Raw genomic sequence first — 21,317 nt, 5'->3', positions numbered from 1 at the left:
CCCCAGAGAATGCCTGAAACCACGGATAGTATTGAACACTATATATATCCTTTTTCCTGTACATACATACCTATGATAAAGTTCAGCTTCTAAATTAGGCACATTAAGATAAACAATAGCTAATAAAAAAATAGAGCAATTACAACAATATACAACAATGGTTATAGAAATGTGTTCTCTGTCAAAATATCTTATTCTATTGTATTCACTCTTCTTGTGATGATGTGGGATGATAAAATACCTATGTGACGGGATGAAGTGAGTGAATGACACAGGCACTGCAATACAGCATTAGGCTATTATGACCTTCTGACAATATGTCAGGAGGATCATCTGCTTCTGGACAGAGGTTGACTGCAAGTAAACTGAAACTGCAGAAAGTAAAACTGCACATGTGGGGGGACTATTCTATGTATTTATGGCTGTCTTCCTGACTTGAGTATAGGTTTCTTTGAGAGCAGTAAACATGGCATGCAATTCTGAATCCTCCCAGAGTACTTGGGCTGGTACATACTTAACATACCTTAAACACTTAAAATACTCCACACTCAGAACTCTCAAAGTTTTTGAAATAAGAAGTATCTTGTGTGGCAATCTTTCCTTCCTACATGTGATTTTAAATCTTTTCAACAATGATGATAAAAGGTAGAAAACTATCACTAAAGAGTTTAAGGTTAATTTCAAATGTTATAATCACAGCACAGGTCTCACCATCAACAGTGTGAGAAGAATGATAAGCCTACCCAAATTTTTGTCTTCATTCTTATTAGAATTTATGTTGATTGCTACTACTGCTAAAAACTTGTTGGGTAACTTTAAAATAGTAAACCCATTCTTACATGGGTCATATATTACTCCAATCATGACACAGCATTATTTACTCAACCAATCTCAAACTGTTAAGACACATAGGTTTTTTTTTCTTTCTTTTCAATTACATTGCAATGAAGACCTTCAAGCACCTTTCTTTTATATTACTTCCTTAGGATAAATTCTTAGAAATGAGATAAATTGAGCCAAAGATTATAAATTGCTCTTATATACTGCTGATCCATTTTAAATAACCATAAGCCTTTTGGAAAATAATATGGCAATATTAATCTTTATAATTATCATTAAAAACCATAAAATAAAAATTTCACACAATAAATTGTTACAATTTGGGAAACTGGGCTACTGAAGACTAAAATAAAAATGTTCAGGCTGTCAAAAACCTAAATGTAGGTTGAAGACAAAAAAACACACCAATTCTTCCTGCTAATGCTTTAGCAATATCCAAATTTGTAACAAAAATAGCACTTCTGACAGAGGAAATTATAGAGTCAGTAATTTCATTCAATAATAGGACAACAGGCAATTTTAGCCAGAATTTAGCTATTATAGATTAGCCTTAAAGTAATTTATAAACAATATCCAAGTTGACAAAGGACATGGTGACAGTCTAGGGTAGTTTTTCTCAACCACTTAGAACGGTAAGAATTGAGATTTAATTTATGATTAACTTTACCAGGTATATGCATTAGTGATTCCAATTCCTGTGAAGAAAAACAGGCAAAAAGAAAAAAGGCAAAAAGGGACAGGATGTAGAATATAAACTAAATCAAATTTCTATTTTTAAACTTACTTTTCTCATGAGATGTCTCACTGATGTGTTCTGTAAGATACTCCAGCAACCCATCAAATATTTCTAGCAGATTCTTAATAGATTCTTTATCTCCTTTCACTATATTTTCTCCTAAACACAGGATAAAGAGCTAATTAAAAATATTAACCAAGAAATTGAAAGCCTCAATTTTGAAATGAATATACCACCATGTACTGTTCTAGATAAAAGAACTGTAAACTAACTCAGGAAAAACAGTAATATAAATATTAAAAATATGAATTTTCTTTTTCTCTTTTTTTTTAAAGATTTTATTTATTTACTTGAGAGCGTGAGAGCAAGCACAAAAGCAGGGTGAGGGGCAAAGGGAGGAGCAGACTCCCTGCTGAGCAGGGAGCCCGATGCAGGGCTCAATCCCAGGACCCTGAGATCATGACCTGAGCTGATGGCAGCCGCTTAACCAACTGAGCCACCCAGGCACCCCAAAACATGAATTTTTTGATGGCTAATTATATTTGAAGAAACAAAAGAAGCAGCCTTGAATATAATGTTTGATAATTAACTAGCATATTCCTTCCTGTATCAAGAAACAAAGTAAGTGGACTTAAGAAAACATCCCCTAGTAATATTTATACCAAAATATAAAGCATCTAAGCAGAACTTTATTAGGCTGGTGAACAAAAATGGCATGAGAGAACACAGTTTCAGATTGTGAGATCCTACTCCTAGATGGTGGTTTGTTCTGAAGATAACAGCAGCAGAGTAATATAAAAACAAAACAAGTCTGTTGGGATACTTTCGTCAGGAATCTCTCATTTTTTCTATTTGTTAACTTCTGTTCATTTTGTATGCATCATGTCATTTTCTTAATTAAAAATTGCCTATGCATACAAACTTCCAACTTGTATAACTTTGTATACAGTTTGTATAACTTCCAGTTATAAAACAAGTCACAGAGATAAAAAGTAAGGCATAGGGAATAACGTCAATAATACTGTAATTAGAATTGTATGGTGACCGATGGTAACTAATCACAGTGAGTACTGTGTAATATACAGAACTGTTGGATCACTATGTGGTATACCTGAAACCAATATAACTTTGTGTCAACTATACTTCAATAATAAATTTTCTTAAAAAAACTGTCCATTCATATAAAACCCTTTTTAATTTCACCTCACCCCAACTTCTCTAGTCCAATCTCCCACCGCATCCACTTTACACCCAGAAGTTAATCTTTAAACAATCCCTAGCACAATACCTGGCCCATAATAAATTTTTAATAAATGCTAAATTGAAATATTGACAAGAAATGGGTTGGTAAAAGCATGGAAACTTGGCATGCTTAGTGTCACCTAAAATGGACTCTAATCAACATCAGGTATGGATGGAATTTAATTCAAGACACTTGGGTTGTCCTTCAGGAGATCATGCCTGCAATTCTCCTAAGTTCAAACCAGTAAGGGAGAGGCAAAACGGAGATTTGATATTTGAGAGAATCTAGCCATTCAAAACTTCATTCATGTTGCAAAACAAACCTAAACCAGAAATGTGATGTTCAACACTACTACTAGTACAGAGGGACATTTGACAATTTTTTTGTTTAAAGCAAACAGAAATATTATTCTTAAGCCTTATGTTTTTCTGACTTAACAAGATACACAAGTATACCCCAAGGGCATACTCAGAAATTCTCAGTTGCCAGGATGGGGAGCATCTTCTGCCAACCCAGCAACTAAGATGGCATGCCAGAGTGAAGTGCTTTGTGGTATAGGAGATACTGCTTTAAACAGAACACAAGGAGTAAAAAGATGCTGTGCAGTATACCACAAGAGGTGAGCAGTTTTGCAACTTTTCATGGGGTGGGTGTGTGTTGTTAGGAGCAGCTCTGCGTTAAAAAGTTATATATGCAGATACAACCTTGCTATAGTAGGTTTTAAAAGCACAAATACCAGAAATTGCCCTGTTCAAGTGATAAAGCAATTCAAAATTACAAAAGAACAGGAAAATCCTTGGATTACCCTTCAAAATGAATTATCTCCAAATTTACCACATTTACTCACCTAGAACGGCACTCAAAAATTATTTTCCTAAAAGTCTGTCATCAATATTAAATTGAGAGATGTAAATGACCTATCCTGATTAACATTTCTCTCTCTTAACTGTCAAAGAACAAACCAATAGTGTAAGCCTTCTCTTAGTGATTCAAATATAGTTTCAAACCCACAGATTCCCTCTCTTCCTTAGCTTGAAATAATTTACTGCAATAATCCTCATTTTCTTTCTATGTAAAATATAGGGATTTATAAATATATTTGGTAAGTCTGGCTTCAGAATACAAGCATGATATACTTTATTTTGGAAAAAGGTTCACAATTTAGTTTTATTTATTTTGAATAGACAATATATTAATGGGGTTTAAAATTCAAAAAGTGCAGGGTGCCTGGGTGGCTCAGTCAGTTAGGCATCCGACTCTTGATTTTGGCTCAGGTCATGATCTCAGGTTTTGAGATCAAGCCCCACGTCAGCCTCCACACTGGGCGTGGAGCGTGCTTAAGATTCTCTCTCCCTCTGCCCCTCCCTCGCATTTGCACATACACATTCTTTGTCTCTCTCAAAAATGAAACAAAATAAAAAGTAAAATTCAAAAGTGCAAAAGGCATATAATGAAATCTCAGCCCACCCTCATCCTGTAGCCCTGAAGTTCCTCTTATTGGAAGCAATCAGTATTATAGGTTTCTTGCACATGCTTTGAAAGAGTCCTTCTGCAAGCAATCAACTGCATATTTACTCTCCTCACCTTTATTTTCTACAAGTAGCACCATACTCTGCACACTATTATCAAATGCACATTTTTCTGACACTATATACATTGGAGACTGTTGCACTAATATGGAACATTTTACATAATGAGCATCATCAAAAATCTTTTACATTGGCAGAGTAATTCCGTGTATGGAGCAATCATAACTTATTTAACCTGTCCCTATTTAGTGGACATTTAGATGTTGCTAATTTTTACCTACTACAAACAAGCAGCATGTTAGCTTTAAAGTAACTAAACAACAGGGCACCTGGGTGGCTCAGTTGGTTGAGCATCCAACTCTCGATCTCAGCTCAGGTCTTGATCTCAAGGTCATGAATTCAAGCCCCACATTGGGCTCCACACTGGGTGTGGAGCCTACTTAAAAAAATAGCAAAACAGGGTGCCTGGGTGGCTCAGTCGTTAAGCATTTGCCTTCGGCTCAGGTCATGATCCCAGGGTCCTGGGATCAAGCCCCGCATCAGGCTCCCTGCTCAGCAGAGAACCTGCTTCTCCCTCTCCCACTCCCCCTGCTTGTGTTCCCTCTCTCGCTGTGTCTCTCTCTGTCAAATAAATAAAATCTTTAAAAAAATAACAAAACAAAAAATAAAAGAATGAAAAACATACTGCAAACGACCAGCTAGGATACTTACATCTCAGATCCAGGTCCATCACAAACTCAGTGTTTGACTCTCCTAAAAAACCTCTCAAGGATGGGTGCCTTAATTCTACCAGTCAATTGTCTTGGCTCAGTGTTGTCGTTTGGTCTACTTCATAAGCTTACTCATTTGGTTAACTAAACAATGTATAGGGTTCTACCTAATAAATTATTTTAGTAAAATGCAAAATTATTTGATGGTTAAGTATATACCAACCTGTTATGTGAGACAAGCTGACTTGCAGGTAATCCAAGGCCAGTGAATCAATTACTGCTTGTACATTGTGAGCTTCATCCTCTTGACTCCTGGGAATAGCTATGAGGTCTGTGGGAAAAAAGCTACGTAATTTCTCATCTGAGGGTCCAGGTTGTCATGGTCTCTGACCAGGCTTCTAAGTGAAGTTAACTGCTACAAAAGCAAGCTCCACCCAAATAGAACAGGGTTTTATAAAGTACAGATAAAGCTAACAGAGCCTGATTTCTACATAGCACCTTTATTAGTTGAATACTTAGTCAATTAACATATATATGAACATGCTCTACAATAAGCACCATACTACAAAAAGATAAATTCAAGGAGATGCTAATACTCTAATAAGGGAAACAATACATGAAGTGAGACTTTAACCCACAATCGTGGGCTTCTTTCCATAAGAGAAAAAAACCCCACAACAGGTATGAAAGTAGAGTTCTCGTAAGTCTTGTTAAAGCACCCTAGTAGGAATTATTGGCATAATGATTTATTTATTTATTTTTAAAGATTTTATTATTTGAGAGAGAGAGAGACACAGAGAGGGAACACAAGCGGGGGGAGTGGGAGAGGGAGAAGCAGGCCTCCCGCCGAGCAGGGAGCCCGATGTGGGGCCCCGGGATCACCACCTGAGCCGAAGGCAGACGCTTAACGACTGAGCCACCCAGGTGCCCCTGGCATAATGATTTAAAAGGTCAGTATAGACCAGACTGAAGAGAGATATTAACATCAACTTATATCTGGAATTTCTCTGCTGGTATTGAGGAAGATGAATGTTTTGGAGAAGGATGAAAAAAGTATTTTAAAAGACTGATCGGATAACTATATGCCTCTGCACTCAAAAGGTTAAGACTAGCATCAAAGATAACCAGCTAGAGGCCATCTCCATTATTGCAAGTGATGAAGGCACTAAGTCATGGTAAAAATGGGAAAGGAACACAGACTACACACAGTTTCAGTACTTAATGGTTGTAAGCTACACAAACAGAGACAGCAGAGGAATCTATGGATAAGGACTCTGAGATACTTAACCAGGGATGCAGGACAAACATCAACTCGTATCTGTAATACTGGTTAAGTAACAAGACCCAACAAGTTTCCAAGTTCCACTCAATTTTAGAACCTTTGAAGATACATTTACAGAAAAGGTGTAACTTTCATGAGGTATTAGGCATAATTAAACAGAAATGACCAAGGCTGTTACTATGTGTAGGTCTCATTAAGGTACTTATTAAGGTAATGAATGCAATAGTTAGATAGAAATAAGATATAAACAAATAAAAAGTCAAGATTTTACAAATCTCATAGGATCTAACTGAAGGCTCTCAAAACTACTGGCCTAAAATATAGTCACTATTACTCCCACTTTTTAGTACCCTTACCTGGTACCTTTTCTCCCAAAATGGATTGGTAAAGAGCAATAAAAACATTAGCATCACAATCTTCTAGTTCTCGTATCCTCAGGTGTATGTGGCATTTCAAAAGAAGGTTATTGGCAACGGTTATCCACTCTGTCAGGAAAGGAAAAAGATCAGCCTTAAATAGCACTAGAAAAAGTCATAGACATTGAATGACGTAGAAGATAAAATATTTGATTATTGTAGAAGTTCAAAGACCCTCTGAGGCACGAATTTTGAAAATATTTAATTTCTTGGGATGACTTCCAGAGTGCTACAATTTTAATGTAGTCAAAACTATGATGCAAATCTACCTTTTACTATTGCAACCTAAGATCTTAAGTTATTTTACCCCTTTTCTTATTTTACCAGCCATACCTAGTGTTTTTATTTAAAACATACAAGTAAACGGGAATATATGTCATAAACGAGACAGTTTGTTAACAATAGTCTAAGATTACCAGAAACTAATTAATAGAAGCTGCTTCAAATTCCCAATAGTATTAGTCATGTTTTTACCCAATTATCTTGTGCAAGTCAGAATTTCTCTGGTGCCCAAATAGGTGGTGATTAACTTAGGCTGTTAAAAACTGAAATAATGACACCAACACTACAACATTTGTTAGCTTTTTAAAAATTACATTTAATGAATTAGAAATAAAACAAAGAAAATACATAAAAACGTCCCTAAATTCAGAACTAGCACGTTACCAACACTGTTGAAGTTTCCTGTGCACCACCGCACCCCACCCACAGATACGGTAGGAATTAACAAGGTTATTTCAAGACCTCAAACAAAGGTAATTTAGAAAGTCTGACCTATTTGATCCCTGATATAACTGGCGATTAAGGAGAAAGTCCTTTTCCTTTGTGTTCGACATATTCAGCATGTTCTAGGAACAACGATGTCTGAGTTCAAGGCACGATATCTCCCTCTCCCCATGCCCACTCCTCACAGCTGACCAAACCACGACAAGCAGTTTGAACGCTGTCCTGAGGAAAGGGATGAAAGCGTCCCAGACAACCCAACCCACTCGCTTTGCAAAAGCGGTTGCTAGACAAAGCCGGTAACTCCAGAGGGCACTGAGGAGAAAAATCCAGGAGCATCAGCAGATCTTAAGAGTGCCGTTCCCCCAAAAGTTCAATGCACATGCAGGTACGGCCTCAGTCCCCACAGTTCAAGAACCAGAGAACACGCTGACAGGGGCTGCATTCCCCAGAGAAATACAAGTCGCGGGAAGACGCTTTCTGACTGCCCTTTTTGCAACCAAGTTGCAGGCGTGCTGCGGGCCTCGCCACGGGGTCCTTCTCTCCACACCCCAAAATCGCGCTCGATGGCCTCTAAGCCGACCGAGATGGGGGCTAAGAAACCCGCAGAAACCGCCCACTACGACGGGGTGTCTGTCACCAGCCCCGCGGACAGCCCAGACCTCAGGAGTGCAGCCAGAGGACTCAAGAGAAAAGGGGCGTTCGGGGACTTAAACGGCTTCAGTCCACACACACCGGGGCTCCGAGCTGAGACTCACCAGCCTCTGAGCCGGCCATGTCACGGAGGCAGGTCGCCGCCGGACTTCCAGCTGGGCGCGCGGTGGACGGCGTCCTGGAAGGGCCGCACAGCGCAGACGCACCGCCAAGGTGGGGGGAACGAAACTAAAGGGCAGGGGGTAAAAGAGGGAGGGACGTTAAAACGGCTTCTCGCTGCTGATTGGCCATCACAGGAGCACTTCCTTTCGCTGCACGCGCCGAGGTGGCGGTTTGTGGGCTCTGGATACCATTCTTCGCGGGCAAGATCCCGCTAAGGGATTCTCAGGTGGGTGGGTTTGACAAGCCGGGTCACCCAGCAGCCCAGGCCGGTCTCCCGGGGGCATTAGTACGGCACTTCCGGTGAGCTATTTCGTTTCGTATTCCTCCGCCGACTCCAAGTGGAGAAGTAGTGCGGTCCGCTTACCGGAGGGGCGGGAGCAGCCACGTGACAATGTCAGGCTCCGCCTTCCCATCTCACTTGGTTAGGGGCGTGAAGGCTCTTTGGAGACGTAAACATCTCCAAGTGGTCTGAGTGGGTTGGCCTGTGCTGGCCATTTTGTCGGCTGGGCTGGAACTGGAAAAGGGCGGGGTGGCTTCCTTGAGGTGTGGAAAGACGAGAAAAAGGTGAAGGAGTGTAGGCTGAGGCATCTCAGTGTAGGTGGGCCCAGCCATGAAAGGGCCCCCAAACCGGCGACTCTGAGGGAGGGGGAGGGTGGGGGTGGGGCGAGAACATGGCGGATCCCGGAACGCCGGCGGGCGTTGCGGCCTCTGCGCAGGGGCGGGGTGATTAGGTCATAGAGCGGCTCCCAGCAGTCTCTGCGGCGGAGGAGGCGGTCCAGGCTATAAAACCGGCTGCCGGGACGCGGCCGGCACCTCATTCATTTCCACCGGTCTCTTGTTGAGCAGCTTCGGCTCCTGTCATCGCCGCTCCTCCGCCGCTGCCGCCCCCGCAAGGCTTTGCCATCGCCAAAGCCACCTGCAGCGATTCGTCGCACCCGATTCTATCCACTTCGTTCCCCGCCAACCGCAACCATTGACGCCATGTCGGGTTATTCGAGTGACCGAGACCGCGGCCGGGATCGAGGGTGAGTGTGGGAACGGACTTGTCAGGCCCGGCAGTGGGGGATGGGAGGCCGATGAAGGTGGCGGCGGGCGGGGGCGGCGGGAACTTGGGTTTTTTAGCTTATTCTTAGGCTTTATAAATCGAAGTTTTGCGCCATTTTGATATCTGTCCAAAAGTGACTGAGGGATGTTGTCCTGTTAACGGTCCTCAACCTCGTCTTTTGTTGGCGGGGGTGGGGGAGGGGGCGTCGAAGCCCCCCCCACCCCCGACGATAGAGCAGCTGTTGGGAGAACTCGGGAGAGCGTATTTGATGGGAGAAAAGCGCGACGCTTCCAAGAAAACGAAGTCAGCGCTGTTAGGTGCATCTTCCCGGGAGGTGTTTTAGGGGCCCCGGGAGTTCTATGATAGCCGCGGGGGTCGCCTCCGAAGCCATTGATGCGGCGGGGGCAGGGGGGTGGCTGGCACCGCGGGAATCGGCCATGTGGCTGAGTCGCGGGTACAAAATGCCGGCGTCGGACATGGCGGCGGCGCCTTTGTTACCCCGCCCGGCGGAGGAGCTCAAAATGGCAGCGTCGAGAAAATGTGGCGCAGAGAGAAATGCGAGACAAAGGGGGAAGCGCCGCCCCAGCGGGAACGCCGCCCGGTCCGGGACTCCTCCCCCGGTAGTTGCCAGCTCCTCCTTCTCTTTTTCTTTGCGTTATATAATTTTGCTGTCTTGATCGGGCGTCCTTCCGCGGGATCCCCCCATTCGATAGGCTTGCATAAGTGTCTCTGAGACCAGCGTCCTTGTTCTGTTCTCATTGCTGTTGCTGTCCCATTATTCCTTAAAACCAAAGCTGCTTTGGTTGAAAACAGTTGATAAATAACATTGCTGTTAAGCACCTCCCTTGTATTGTGTCTTTCCCAGACATTTAATTCCTAAGCTCAGGGGCTACAAGCTGTTCTCTATCCTTGTAATCTGAACTTCAGGCGTTTGGGCAGCCAGTTTCCGACCTGGTAAATCCCGGGCTGTTGACTTGGCTTCAGTAGTGTGTATTTGGGACAACGGGAAGTGAGAGAGGTGGTGCTAATTGTGGCTTTTGAGAGCATGACGGGTGCTAAGTGCTAAGCCTTAAACCTCGAAAAGTCTCTCATTTACGTGCAGTGTATGCCAAGAGAGAATAAGTCTGTATATAAATTTCTCTGTAGACGTTTGAAAATATGAGTAACTTCTTTTTTGCTTTAATTTCAGGTTTGGTGCACCTCGATTTGGGGGAAGTAGGGCAGGGCCCCTATCTGGAAAGAAGTTTGGAAACCCTGGGGAGAAACTAGTCAAAAAGAAGTGGAATCTTGATGAGCTGCCCAAATTTGAGAAGAATTTTTATCAAGAACACCCTGATTTGGCTAGGCGCACAGCAGTGAGTAATTTCACATAGCTTCATTGGGTTGTAACTCAATAATGGCTTCTATCTAGTAAGTAAAAATATGAACAGAGACGTGGAAAATGATGAGATTTAGGGAAATTCACGCTTATAGATGAGGTGGTACTTCGGGAACAGGTGTCTTCAAATTTTTCTACATAGAATGGTTAAATATAACTGCACTCGGTGGATCTTTTACTGTGTAGGTTTTCCATATGTGGATATAGGTTTTAAATGGCCCCATTAAAGTTTAATAATGGTTTATAAATTTAGGGGCTTGCTGGCTGCATATTAGTGAAGGTTGTCATGGTACTTAGTAGATTATTACAATTTGTTTTACAGCAAGAGGTGGAGACATACAGAAGGAGTAAGGAAATTACGGTTAGAGGTCACAACTGCCCAAAGCCAGTTCTGAATTTTTATGAAGCAAACTTCCCTGGTAAGTGCTAGTTTTGACCCCCCCCCCTTCTTTTTATTTCCTCCTTTCTCGGCTTCACTAAATTTTACTGAATTGTTGCTAATTACAGCAAATGTCATGGATGTGATAGCAAGACAGAATTTTACTGAACCCACTGCTATTCAAGCTCAGGGATGGCCTGTTGCTCTAAGTGGATTGGATATGGTTGGAGTAGCACAGACTGGATCCGGGAAAACATTGTCTGTAAGTGTGGGAGACGTTTTGAGTTTTAATTTGTGGTCACGTGCTAGAGAAAATGGATTAGGAATATAAAGAAACCAGAAGCCTTTTAATTTAACTCCTGTTGTTTGTTTCCCCACCACAAATAGTATTTGCTGCCTGCTATCGTCCACATCAATCATCAGCCATTCCTAGAGAGAGGTGATGGGCCTATTGTAAGTATATATCTGTATTTTTTGTTAATTTTTGCCTAGGAGTACAATGCAGTGTTTTGTAGAACATGTAGCAAAAAATAATTCTTGTGGTCTAATGTAGAGACATTAGTTGTATCACGTTAATTTAGCTGCTGACAGAGCTGCCTTGATTATATTTGAGTACTGGACAGCAAAATCAGTGACCTGCCTATTTAATGCCAGTCAGTTTAAAACTAGGATCCAGGAGTTTGCTAAAACCTCTTCCACTTTTTGTTTCTCTTTAGTGCTTGGTGCTGGCACCAACTCGGGAACTGGCCCAACAGGTGCAGCAGGTAGCTGCTGAATACTGTAGAGCATGTCGACTGAAGTCCACTTGCATCTATGGTGGTGCTCCTAAGGGACCACAGATTCGTGATTTGGAGAGAGGCATGTAACAAAAATTCTATCTGTCACTGTTGGTGCTGGAAGTTCTAGATCTCATAGTTACATCTATGTGTTTAATTGAAGGTGTGGAAATCTGTATTGCAACACCTGGAAGACTGATTGACTTTTTAGAGTGTGGGAAAACCAATCTGAGAAGAACTACTTACCTTGTCCTTGATGAGGCAGATAGAATGCTTGATATGGGCTTCGAACCCCAAATAAGGAAGATTGTGGATCAGATAAGAGTAAGTGCCTTTAAAAATGTTTTATTTTCAAACTTAGCTCTCAATTTATTCTTGGAATACAATGCTTTTTTTAATCCAAAATATTTTAGCCTGATAGGCAAACCCTAATGTGGAGTGCAACTTGGCCAAAAGAAGTAAGACAGCTTGCTGAAGATTTCCTGAAAGACTACATTCATATAAACATTGGTGCACTAGAACTGAGTGCAAACCACAACATTCTTCAGATTGTGGATGTATGTCATGATGTAGAAAAGGATGAAAAGTAAGTTTTGTATAGAAGTTATAATTCTAAAACTTTCGCCAGACAAACTTTGGAGTTCCCCTTTCATAGGTTATCTTAAAAGTGACTTTCAGTTGGGTGGAACGTGAATGTGTTCATTTAAAATTAGTGTGTCAGTCTTCCTGAAAAATGTTTTCCTTCATTCACATAATTGGTTATCACTATATTTATAGCATTCCTTTAGGTGAAAGAACATGCTTTGTGGCTTAAGGATCAAGGGCAGTTGCTTGTTAAGTGTTCATGGAGGTGTTTTTACTTGTAGCCGTGTAACTGAAGGTAGTGCTTCAGTGACCTTAAATGCATGGCCGTAACCATGGACTACTTTTAAAATTCACAATTTTTTTCCCCCAAGACTGATTCGTCTAATGGAAGAGATAATGAGTGAGAAGGAGAATAAAACCATTGTTTTTGTCGAAACCAAAAGAAGATGTGATGAGCTTACTAGAAAAATGAGGAGAGACGGGTATGTGGGCTTCTTCCATTGAAGCAGGTGTATGAGAGCTGAGGTGGGGGGGGGGCAGACCGATCAAGAGTAACGATATAAATGTCATAGATGATCATTAGCTGGTGTAAATAAAACTGCTTAGGTGAAATTAAAGGAATTGGTGACTAGATAGGTGGTAGACTAAAACCTTCCGGGTTTCAAATGTGAGCCTACTGATACGGTTTTTCTTTAATGTAGGTGGCCCGCCATGGGTATCCATGGTGACAAGAGTCAACAGGAGCGTGACTGGGTTCTAAATGGTTAGTCAAATGAAAAATTTTTTTTCTCAAAACCTGGAATTCTCAGATTATTGATGATTCTTTCTCTCTCACAGAATTCAAACATGGAAAAGCTCCTATTCTGATTGCTACAGATGTGGCCTCCAGAGGGCTAGGTTAGTAAAAACTCGAATTCATGGCTTGGTTTCCCAGAAGATCTCCATATAATTCTTTTTAAAGAAAGTTTATTGCTTTCTTTAACCTCTGCATTTTTTCTAAGTTTTTTTCATATAAAGGTGCAGTCTTTGTGGCAAGGCCTAGGCATGACAATCGGAGGACTCGAGGGGGATGGAGGACTAGTGATCGGCTGGCTGCTTCCAGTCGAATAGAGAGGTGAAAAGCTGAAAGTGTGCCAGTAATCTTCAAAAGGCAGAACATACCACCTCTGCCACGTAAACTGTTCTCTCCGGGGGAAAAAAATGGAAGTTATCCTCACAGTTCACTGCCGTGGTATTTCTTCTGTCCCATGCTTTGCATGACTGCCATGGTACAGCATTGTTTCAAACTGTTCACTGTGATCTGTGGGTCTTTGAGTTTCAGTGAGTTTGCTGAAATGTTGAAGAAATATTTCCAAACTTCAATGTTCAATGAAATTTTTGTTCAAGTTTGAAATGGAGAGAGCAGCTTTAAAAGGTACTAAGCCTTTTACAAATTGGTGAGTACTGGCACATGAGATCTAGATCAGGAGCAACTTCTCACATTTAGTCAGTGGGAAAAGAAAGCAGTGCTTTGAAAGTTCCTCCCTCACCTACACAGTAGTCGTCATGTCGAGACCTGCCAGAGAGAGACACATTCTCAAGTGAATCCTGGCTTCTTGGAAGCGCTTGCCTAGACGAGACACAGTGCATAAAAACAACTTTTGGGGGACAGGTATGTTTTTCTTGCAGCTGCGGTTGTAAGGTCTTGGCAAGACAAGCAGTGTGGCCAGAATTTTGAACTTCTGATGAGTGTGTAATGCAAAGGACCATGTACATTTTTGTTCAAAGGTCCTCAAAATGAGCACATGAAGAGGTTGCTGTGAACCTTTAAGTGGCCCTACTGCGCAGAAGCATTCAGATGTCACTTGATGATCTGTAAGGGGACTTGGCTGGTTTGGGAATATGTTAGAGAATACACGTCCTTTTGACAGGCTCTCTATCATTGGGTGGGTAATGAGACAGGTAGATGGTGTGTGCTTTTTTTTTTTTTCCCCCCTTCCAACCTCAATGGTATTCCTACAGAGAATGGATAACCATTTTAACTGTATTTTTTGCAGCCCATACCTTCTTGGGAATACAATTGTCTAACTTTTTATTTTTGGTCTGGCTGTTGTGGTGTGCAAAACTCCGTACATTGCTATTTTGCCACACTGCAACACCTTACAGATGTGGAAGATGTGAAATTTGTCATCAATTATGACTACCCTAACTCCTCAGAGGATTATATTCATCGAATTGGAAGAACTGCTCGCAGTACCAAAACAGGCACAGCATACACTTTCTTTACACCTAATAACATAAAGCAAGTGAGCGACCTTATCTCTGTGCTTCGTGAAGCTAATCAAGCAATTAATCCCAAGTTGCTTCAGTTGGTCGAAGACAGAGGTTCAGGTAAGACCAACCTTCATTAAGAAATGTTGGTGATTTGGGGTCACATGATTGTCTACAAATCCTTTAAATGGGATTGGCGGGTGAGTAAAATCTTCAATATGAAACTGAGAAAACACTTCACACATAGAGTGAATAGAGCTTCCTAATTCCTTCTGTGTTCATAATGATTTGTGCCATGGAAATAATACGCTTGCAATTTTTTTTTTTCTTGACAGGTCGTTCCAGGGGTAGAGGAGGCATGAAGGATGACCGTCGGGACAGATACTCTGCGGGCAAAAGGGGTGGATTTAATACCTTTAGAGACAGGGAAAATTATGACAGAGGTTACTCTAGTCTGCTTAAGAGAGATTTTGGGGCAAAAACTCAGAATGGTGTTTACAGTGCTGCAAATTACACCAATGGGAGCTTTGGAAGTAATTTTGTGTCTGCCGGTATACAGACCAGTTTTAGGACTGGTAATCCAACAGGGACTTACCAGAATGGTTATGATAGCACTCAGCAATATGGAAGTAATGTTCCAAATATGCACAATGGTATGAACCAACAGGCATATGCATATCCTGCTACTGCAGCTGCGCCTATGATTGGTTATCCGATGCCAACAGGATATTCTCAATAAGACTTTAGAAGTATATGTAAATGTCTGTTTTTCATAATTGCTCTTTATATTGTGTGTTATCAGACAAGATAGTTATTTAAGAAACATGGGAAATGCAGAAATGACTGCAGTGCAGCAGTAATTATGGTGCACTTTTTCGCTATTTAAGTTGGATATTTCTCTACATTCCTGAAACAATTTTTAGGTTTTTTTTGTACTAGAAAATGCAGGCAGTGTTTTCACAAAAGTAAATGTACAGTGATTTGAAATACAATAAATGAAGGCAATGCATGGCCTTCCAATAAAAAATATTTGAAGACTGAATTAAGTGGAAATTGTACTTTATTTTACATATATAATGTCATGTAAAACTTTGCTTAGATGGTCTGTTTTTTTTTTTAACCATAAAAACTTAAATTGACTGCTCCTTTCTCTGGTTTGGGAAGTGGGGAGATCAGAAGGCCCTTCTTAGAATGATCTATTTATAGTGCAAGAATTAAAATGAGATTAAGTAAATTTACAGTTGTAGGCTGAATTGCATTAAGGCTCTCTGTACCTCATCAGGTGAGTCATTTAATAGCCTAATGGTTAGAATGGTGAAGTGAGATTAAAATAGGAAATAATCAACTGTATAGCCCCACCCTCAAACTGTTTAGTGTGAGAGCAACATGGATGACTTTATTCCTCCAAATAACTTGCTTTTCCAGAATAATTCTTGGCTCTATTGTAAATTACCAAAACGGTGAACAAAGCTAAAAGACTACACCTTTTAAGATCTTTGGCCAAGAGCTAAGTTTGAATTTAATATAGATTGTAGTATTCAGGCTCTTGGGGCACTTAACTGGTTACACTGGGAATCATGAATGTCTTTTATGATAATTCAGGGAACTCTAGAGGACTTCAAACTGGACGGTCTATTCATATTCAGAGAAAATCCTGTCGAAGTTAACGATTAACCAAGAGGAAGCAACATAACCAAAAGCACAGTGACTATTGTACAAGTCATCTTGTTAGGTCAACATGTTTTTTTATTGCTAGAAAGGTCAGGGGAGGAGGGGGTTTGTTTTAGATTTAACTTTGGCTCACCAACCTTTCAAATAGTTCATTTCAGTAATGACTAGAAATAGGTCTGGATGTCTTCCCAGAGTCTGGTATATATGTTCTTTTTTGTCAGGAGAGGAGAGGTCTTCATGAGACTTCACTTAAATTCTGGTTATTAAACTGAGGCTTTAATTGGTGTCAATGCCTTATCTCTAAAATGTAAAACTTAACTAGAATTTGCTTGGGGTAGGGAATGGGGAAGTGGTATTTTTAGGACTAATACATTGAAAACTGATTCAGCCTCTCTAGTGACTTGAACAGTTTTCAATAGCATGGTTAGTCAAATTCATTATGACTTTTAACTTATAAGAAGCTTTTGGGGTAGGTTGGAGTATTTATTACATATTTTACTGTTTAATGTCTAACGGCCTTTTAATTTGTAAACATTTATTGAAATGATTGTGGGGCTGTGGAAAACATTTACCTATTTACCTTTGAAGTAAGTTTTAAGACAGTCCACTTTTTAGCATGTGTGTTGTGTCCAGCCTGTGGTTGTCTGAACTAATAAATGTGATTTTTCTCCCCATTCTCGCTTTTATTTATTTGTGTATAGGCCTCTTCCCTGGTGTGTGTTTCCTGATCGGAAAACACGATAATAGAGCCCAGCTTTTAGTGGAATTTAAGTAGATTTTTTTTAAACAAACTTGTTCTACAGCAAAACGATCTTAAAAGGTTTTTTTACACAAACTCCTGCACACGTGCTTGTATAGAATGTTTTTGAGCCTGTCCTGCAACATGTTACACAATGATGAATTGACAGTTAAAATTTAACTGCTAAGCTGTCCCCCTCTTTTCATAAACTGCCCCTTGGTAGTTTAATAGAATCTAGTAGTTCTTTCATCTGCATTAATCTTTCAAGGTTACCCTAACCACTTCAAGGCAGGCTAGAAGTAGGGATCATGGGCTTTGGAAAGCAACCATTTTCCTCTGGGCTGTGCCACTTTCCACTATTTGGGCAATTTTGAGGGCTGAGTGTGTAAGTGAACAATTGTGAGGTCACAAGTGCCTTCTAGGTTAAAACAGGTTTTCACGTTTTATTGCATGTTTTGATGAGTCTGAAGGGTTCTCTGATAGAAGAACTTGCCTTTATATTAGATTATCAGTGTGCCTCCACGTTCACCTGGGCGGCTTGTTTAAAAAAGCTGGGCGGGTCTTCAAAAATGTTCTCGGGGGGTGCAAGCCCTGCTGGCTGAGAACTCCACCATGTAAAGCTCATCCCGGTTCGCCGTCCCAGCACCATCCCCACTCCTGTAGGGAGGCAGCATGGCGGCAGCGTTTACAATGAATAACGGCTAAGGCCTGGGTCTCTAAACCACCATAAAAGGCTAAGATTTTGAAAGTGGGAACTGGTTTACTTTCGCCAACGCTTAAATTTGAAAAGGTGTATTGGTGATTTGGGGAACGCCTAAGTATTTTGATGGGATTTGCAAAAAATTGAGAAGCAAAGCTGACTTCTGGTACCGCATGATAGTGAAAAAGTAGACGGGAACGACATTTATGGGTGCTAAAGACCTAACAATTAGGCAGGGCTTAATGGAGGCGGAAAACGGCAGGAGGTCTGCATCGGCCTTAGCAACAGGGCCAGGCCCGCGGCGGCAGCAGCCCGTACACGGTGACGCGCTTCCGTGGGTGTGGCCGGCCGCGCGCCTGATCACTTCCGTCGCGCCTGCGCAGTTGGCTCCCGGGCTCATGTTTGTGGCGGTTTCCCGGGATCGACCAGTTAATGGGAGACTGGGCTGTTTTAACTGCCGACGGCGATGCGTTCTGGTGCAGCGGTCAGGGCCTGCCAGAAAGTCTGCAGGTGCCTGTTGTCTGGGTTTGGAGGTCGAGTGGATGGGGGGCAGCCTGAGCCGTTACTGGAAGGGAGTTTTTCCTTCGGAGTGCCCGTGAGGTCGCACGCGGAGCTGCCCCGGGGGAGCGAGCCGACCGAAGCCCCCGAGTCCGGTGAGGGGAGCGAGGAGCTGGTAGAGATCTGTCAGAGAAGGCATTTCTTCAGTGGCAGCAAGCGGCAGCTTAGCCGACATTCTCTTCTGAGCGGGTGCCACCCCGGCTTTGGCCCCTTGGGCATAGAGTTGCGCAAGAACCTGGCAGCAGAATGGTGGTCCTCAGTGGTGGTGTTCAGGGAGCAGGTCTTCCCGGTAGATGCCCTCCATCATAAGTCTGGCCCTACGCTGCCTGGGGACAGTGCCTTCAGGTTAGTTTCCGCAGAAACTCTACGCGAAATCTTGCAAGACAAAGAGCTGAGTAAGGAACAGCTAATAGCATTTCTTGAAAACTTATTAAAAACTTCTGGGAAACTACGGGAGAACCTTCTTCACGGTATGCATCACGATTTCATGCTTCAAAATAGATGGGGTGGAAAGGCAGACTTGCTAGATTTCGCGGATTGCAACTGGTCCTTTATTCACGTGGAAAGGAAATTATCTGGTTCTCATCTTTTTGAAGTAATTGGGTATATTGATAATGTCTCTACCAAGGAGAAAACTGGTCTATGGAATAGTTACTGTTCCTTAAAGAATCTGGCTTGAAGGACCAGGTGACGCTCTCAATTTCATGCGGCAACCCTACAGTTCAATTGAGCAGCCCTAGAATTAGGAGTAAATTAAATCATATGAATCATTTGTTCGTCGTTACCAAGATGTTGGTAAATATTTCCACAGTTACTCCTTAATTTTACACATAATAGGCTAATCAAGAGCTCGGTCTTCTAGAGCAAAAAGAAAATCCTCCCCTCTCCCAATTTTTCCTACTGAAAACCTATCTACGACTCTGTTGTTTGAAGAGCCCTTTAAGTGATTTTTGAGTCGACTAAAAAATGAGAGAACTAATCAAGCTTTATAACATTCTTGAGTGAATACACAGAAATTTGTGGGGCACCATTTGCCTCTAAAGTTTATTTATTTTTGTAATCTCTGCACTCAAGGTGGGGCTCGAACTCACAACCCTGAGATCAAGAGTCACCTGCTCCTCTGAGCCAGCCAGGCGCCTCCATCATTTGCCTTTAAAGTCAAATAGAACACAGTCGCAGAGATTCTGAAGAAAAAAAAAATTCAAGTTCTTTACAGGACAGACTTGCCACAGCATCTCATCTTTGCAAAATGCTATCCTTACTATTTTAATTAAGTGGCACTACAGAGTAATTTAACCAATGTCCATGGTTCTCTGAAAATTAGTACCCACATTATAGCTTTTTAAAAATTTCCTTAATAATTAAAGCAAACTAAAGCAAACTGGTGAATATTTGTAACAGTTTTGATTTGTACTACTTTCATTATTCCATGATGTCTTTATTTGGGGCAAGTTAAATCACTACTTATTATCATGTCCAAAACAAATCAATCTTTTCATCCCTATTAGAGAATGGAACTTAAGGGCACCTGGGTGGCTCAGTCAGTTAAGCATCTGCCTTCGGCTCAGGTCATGATCCCAGGGTCCTGGGATGGAGCGCCGTGTTGGGCTCCGTATTCAGTGAAGACTCTGCTTCTCCTGCCTCTAAACACCCCCCCCCCCCCACGCTCGTGCACGCTCTCTCTCTCTCTCTCTCTGAAATAAATAAATAAATAAATCTAAAAAAAAAAAAAGAAGAATGAAACTTAGCTCACTTAGATGTCCATTCATCAAAACCTCCACTGATATACCAGACATTTTCTTTCCTTTATTTGCAGAATCCTTTAGTTGACTAGTGTTTTTAGCTTAGAATTACCCAGTTTACCACTTCTTTCTATTCTTAAGGTCCTTGCTCTCTTTATTTCATGTCTGAACTACTTTGGTAGCCTCTACTTATGAATAGTTTTAAAAAATTCTCAGCCATTATATTTCCCGATACTGTTATTGTCCCATTCTCCTCTGTCCTGTGACAAATTACATATGTTAGACCTTACCCCCATCTTGTCATCAACTTTCTTGAACACACATTTTGTAAAGTCCACATCCAATGACTCAGATATATCTGTTTTTCTCTAGGCCTTTGGTCATTTGGACTTTTCTCCTGATATTCTGTGTAATTTGTATATAAACTCTAGACATAATTTGAGCTTCTGGGTGGTGTTTTCTTTTCCTGGGAGGATTTACTTTTGCTTTTGGCAGGCAGCTAGAGTGGGAGCATATCTTTTTTTTTTTTAAGATTTTATTTACTTGAGAGAGCGAGAGAGCACAAGCAGGGGGGAGGAGCAGAGGGGGAGAGAGAAGCAGGCTCCCCGCTGAGCAGGGAGCCCATTCAGGGCTTGATCCCAGGACCCAGAGATCATGACCTGAGCGGAAGTCAGACACTGAACTGACTGAGCCGCCCAGGCGCCTCATAGAGTGGGAGCATATCTTCTTAATACAATCTGGGATTAAGTTTATTGGAGGCTGGTCTTCAGGGTTTTCATCTCTACTCCTACAGTGTAGCCCTTTGAGTGTCCCTAGTGAAAGGCTGGGGTGTTTACCAGGGCCCCTCCTCCTTGAGGAGCCAGGAACTACAGTTTTTGTACTCCCCAGTCCCTTAAGATGTTAGGAAGCTTCTCAGCTCTGCTACTTGAGATTCAGAAAAGCAACCCTAAATGTTGGGTTCACCTCTCTGCTCCTCCCTTCTCTCCATATTTTGGACCCTCAAGTCCTTACTGACTTGATAGCTCAGTCTTTAAGCAGATTTTTTTTAAAGTTTCTTGACCAGCTTTTCTTATCTTGCTGATCTACTATTTATTACCAGAAGTGGAAATCTCAAGTAGCTTAAACACAGTGCTGTCATTTAGTGGGACATAATCTAAGTGCATAAAGAACTACAACGAAATCTTGAGTTTAGATTTATT

The 21,317-nt window shown here is 41.5% G+C and overlaps 3 protein-coding genes across 7 annotated transcripts in view; 2 read left to right on the top strand and 1 right to left on the bottom strand.

Annotated features, from left to right (window-relative positions):
- CEP95 (centrosomal protein 95) overlaps positions 1 to 8,847 on the bottom strand; it is a 36,799-nt gene extending 27,952 nt beyond the window's left edge. Inside the window, exons 1-4 of one of the 2 annotated variants that reach the window (XM_032429857.1) lie at positions 8,238 to 8,847; positions 6,697 to 6,825; positions 5,282 to 5,389; positions 1,625 to 1,735 (exon numbers count right to left, since the gene is read on the bottom strand). In XM_032429857.1, the coding sequence (XP_032285748.1) occupies positions 1,625 to 1,735; positions 5,282 to 5,389; positions 6,697 to 6,825; positions 8,238 to 8,256 (367 nt within the window). In that variant the 5' untranslated portion in view covers positions 8,257 to 8,847. The remainder of the gene's footprint in view (positions 1 to 1,624; positions 1,736 to 5,281; positions 5,390 to 6,696; positions 6,826 to 8,237) is intronic. The other variant, XM_032429858.1, reaches the window with a different exon arrangement.
- Positions 8,496 to 15,750, top strand: DDX5 (DEAD-box helicase 5). 2 transcript variants are annotated; one of them, XM_032429863.1, is made up of 14 exons: positions 8,496 to 8,521; positions 9,142 to 9,320; positions 10,530 to 10,695; positions 11,041 to 11,137; positions 11,226 to 11,359; positions 11,485 to 11,550; positions 11,814 to 11,955; positions 12,037 to 12,197; positions 12,287 to 12,459; positions 12,830 to 12,940; positions 13,160 to 13,221; positions 13,296 to 13,355; positions 14,604 to 14,828; positions 15,044 to 15,750. In XM_032429863.1, exons 2-14 carry the CDS (start codon positions 9,277 to 9,279, stop codon positions 15,445 to 15,447), a joined length of 1,845 nt encoding a protein of 614 aa, XP_032285754.1. In that variant the 5' UTR covers positions 8,496 to 8,521; positions 9,142 to 9,276; the 3' UTR covers positions 15,448 to 15,750. The 2 variants fall into 2 exon arrangements, with proteins under 2 accessions (XP_032285754.1, XP_032285755.1); XM_032429864.1 differs by lacking the exon at positions 8,496 to 8,521 and adding an exon at positions 8,769 to 8,859.
- A 2,452-nt stretch (positions 15,751 to 18,202) lies between these two features.
- POLG2 (DNA polymerase gamma 2, accessory subunit) overlaps positions 18,203 to 21,317 on the top strand; it is a 29,023-nt gene continuing 25,908 nt past the window's right edge. For all 3 annotated transcript variants that reach the window (XM_032429648.1, XM_032429649.1, XM_032429650.1), the window contains exon 1: positions 18,203 to 18,846. In XM_032429648.1, the coding sequence (XP_032285539.1) occupies positions 18,285 to 18,846 (562 nt within the window). In that variant the 5' untranslated portion in view covers positions 18,203 to 18,284. The remainder of the gene's footprint in view (positions 18,847 to 21,317) is intronic.

Source organism: Phoca vitulina, unplaced genomic scaffold (assembly GCF_004348235.1).
Source record: "Phoca vitulina isolate PV1807 unplaced genomic scaffold, GSC_HSeal_1.0 scaffold41, whole genome shotgun sequence".
Taxonomy (NCBI): Eukaryota; Metazoa; Chordata; class Mammalia; order Carnivora; family Phocidae; genus Phoca; species Phoca vitulina.
The sequence above is the reverse complement of the archived record's forward strand: the minus strand, read 5'-3'. Positions and strand labels throughout refer to the sequence as shown.